The sequence below is a fragment of the Calidris pugnax genome, unplaced genomic scaffold (genome assembly GCF_001431845.1).
Source record: "Calidris pugnax isolate Ruff unplaced genomic scaffold, ASM143184v1 scaffold111, whole genome shotgun sequence".
NCBI lineage: Eukaryota > Metazoa > Chordata > Aves > Charadriiformes > Scolopacidae > Calidris > Calidris pugnax.
The window spans coordinates 7,764,435-7,766,681 of NW_015090872.1; the positions used below are offsets into that span (position 1 = coordinate 7,764,435).

Sequence of the window (2,247 nt, forward strand, 5' to 3'; positions counted from 1 at the left end):
GCTCCCCCCCCCTTCCCGCTCCCGGTCCCCGGCGCATCTTCCGCGGCGGCGGGCGCTGCAGGATGCCGGCCGACCTGATGGAGAAGAGCAGCGCCTCGCCGGTGGCCGCTACCCCCGCCAGCGTCAACGCGACGCCCGACAAGCCCAAGACGGCGGCGGAGCACCGGAAGGTAAGGAACGGGAGGGAAACGCACGCCGAGGGGTGGCACCGGGAACGGGCAGGGCCGCCCCCGGGCGCTGACCGCCGGCTCTCTTGCAGTCCTCCAAGCCCATCATGGAGAAGCGGCGGCGGGCGCGCATCAACGAGAGCCTGGGGCAGCTGAAGACGCTCATCCTGGACGCGCTGAAGAAAGATGTAAGCGGGGAGGGGGGGGACACGCACACCGGGCATGAGGTCGCGGGTTGTGGGGGGGACCGGTGTCGTTGCCGGGCCGGTCTGAGCCCTGCCTGTGTCCGCAGAGCTCGCGGCACTCCAAGCTGGAAAAGGCTGACATCCTGGAGATGACCGTCAAGCACCTGCGGAGCCTCCAGAGAGCCCAGATGACCGGTGAGTCCCGAGGGGAAAACCGGGAAGGGAGGGCTGGGGTGGCCCTGCCTGCGTGCCGGGTGGCGGGGGGCATCACGGTCCCTGCCAGTATCCTCGGTAGTGAGGGTAATGGGGGTACCCAGCTCCCCACCTGCATCCTCAGTACCAGAGGGTGATGGGGGGCACTGTGCTCTGTAGCTGTATCTTTGGTACAGGGGGCCAGTGGGCTCCCCACCTGCGTCCTGGGCACTGAGGGGTCATGGGGGCACGGTGCTCCCCACCTGCATCCCAGTACTTAGGGGCTGCAGTGAGGGGCACTGTGTCCTGTAGCTGTGTCCCTGGAACAGGGGGCTGTGAGGGCACTGTGCTGTCAGCGTCCCTGCTACTGGAGGGCACTGGGAGGGCTGCGATCCTGGCTTGGGTTCCTCCTACAAGCAGAGCTGTGCTCCCCACCTGGATCTGTTTTGGGGTGACAGGAGGTACGGGAGCCACGGGGAGGACTGTGCTCCCAAGCTGGATCCCCAGTACTTTGGGGCATAGGAAGACTCTTGGGGGTTGTCTGTCCCTGACCTGGGTCCCCTGTGCTGGGGGACTTGGTAGCAGAGGGGCCATGCTCTCCATCTGGACCCTCGGCACCCGGGAGCACAAGACACCCTGCCAGAGGGACTGCACTCCTGCCTGGACTCCTGGCTCAGAGGGGCTGTAGGATGTAACACCGGTGGGCTGCAACTCCCCCATCCCCCGCGGAGCCTGCTGACCGCTGTGCCCATCTCTCCCCCTGCAGCCGCGCTGAGCACAGACCCCACAGTGCTGGGCAAATACCGCGCTGGCTTCAGCGAGTGCATGAACGAGGTGACACGGTTCCTCTCCACCTGTGAGGGCGTCAACACCGAGGTGCGCACCCGGCTCCTGGGCCACCTGGCCAGCTGCATGACTCAGATCAACGCCATGAACTACCCTGCACCCCCACCACCACCACCACCCCTGCCACCAGCCGCAGCATTTGGGCCACCCCTGGTGCCACCGGGCAGTGGTGCGGGGCCGCTCCCGGGCATGCCCTGCAAACCGGGCGCCGACGCAGCCAAGGTGTATGGCGGCTTCCAGCTGCTGCCAGCCTCTGATGGGCAATTCGCCTTCCTCATCCCCAGCACCGCCTTTGCTCCCGGCGGTGCTGTCCTGCCCCTGTATGGTGGCCCACCCACGGCTGCCACCGCCGCCTCACCGCCTGGCCCACCACCCGGCACGGCCGACTCAGTCTGGAGACCCTGGTGAGGGGGTGGCAGGCACTGGACTGGACTGAGCACCGCACCCTGTGCTGCTGGCACGGCTGTACATAGGTTATATGTTCATATTGGATTGTGCCTTTGTACCATAGCACTCCCTCGACAGTGTTTCGTGTTTTACACGAGATCTTTTTTTCTCCCTTCCCTTCCCTTCCTTATGTGACACCAAAGATCGGGGTTTGGTTTTTTTTTTTTTGAATGCTCTTAAAATAAAAGTGTCCCTTCCATTTTGGAAGGCCTTTGGAGATAAGTTGGAGTGCTGGCATGTGTGCATAGGAGGGGGAGCCCAGCTCACGGCTGCCTGTGGATCGTGCAGCTCCAGGGCTGCCTTGTCCTGCTCTCTAGGCTGGAGCTGTCACTCAGACCCTCTGTCCCCTCTGCCTTGTGAAATCACCTGGCCCCTCTCCCTGCCCCGGGGCAGATGTAATTACTGCTTCC

The 2,247-nt window shown here is 64.4% G+C and overlaps 1 protein-coding gene across 1 annotated transcript; it reads left to right on the forward strand.

The window, feature by feature from the left end:
- Positions 1–6: 6 nt before the first annotated feature.
- HES1 (hes family bHLH transcription factor 1) lies at positions 7–2,042 on the forward strand. Its single transcript, XM_014945822.1, has 4 exons — positions 7–170; positions 260–355; positions 460–547; positions 1,311–2,042. Exons 1-4 carry the CDS (start codon positions 63–65, stop codon positions 1,796–1,798), a joined length of 780 nt encoding a protein of 259 aa, XP_014801308.1. The 5' UTR covers positions 7–62; the 3' UTR covers positions 1,799–2,042.
- Positions 2,043–2,247: the final 205 nt, after the last annotated feature.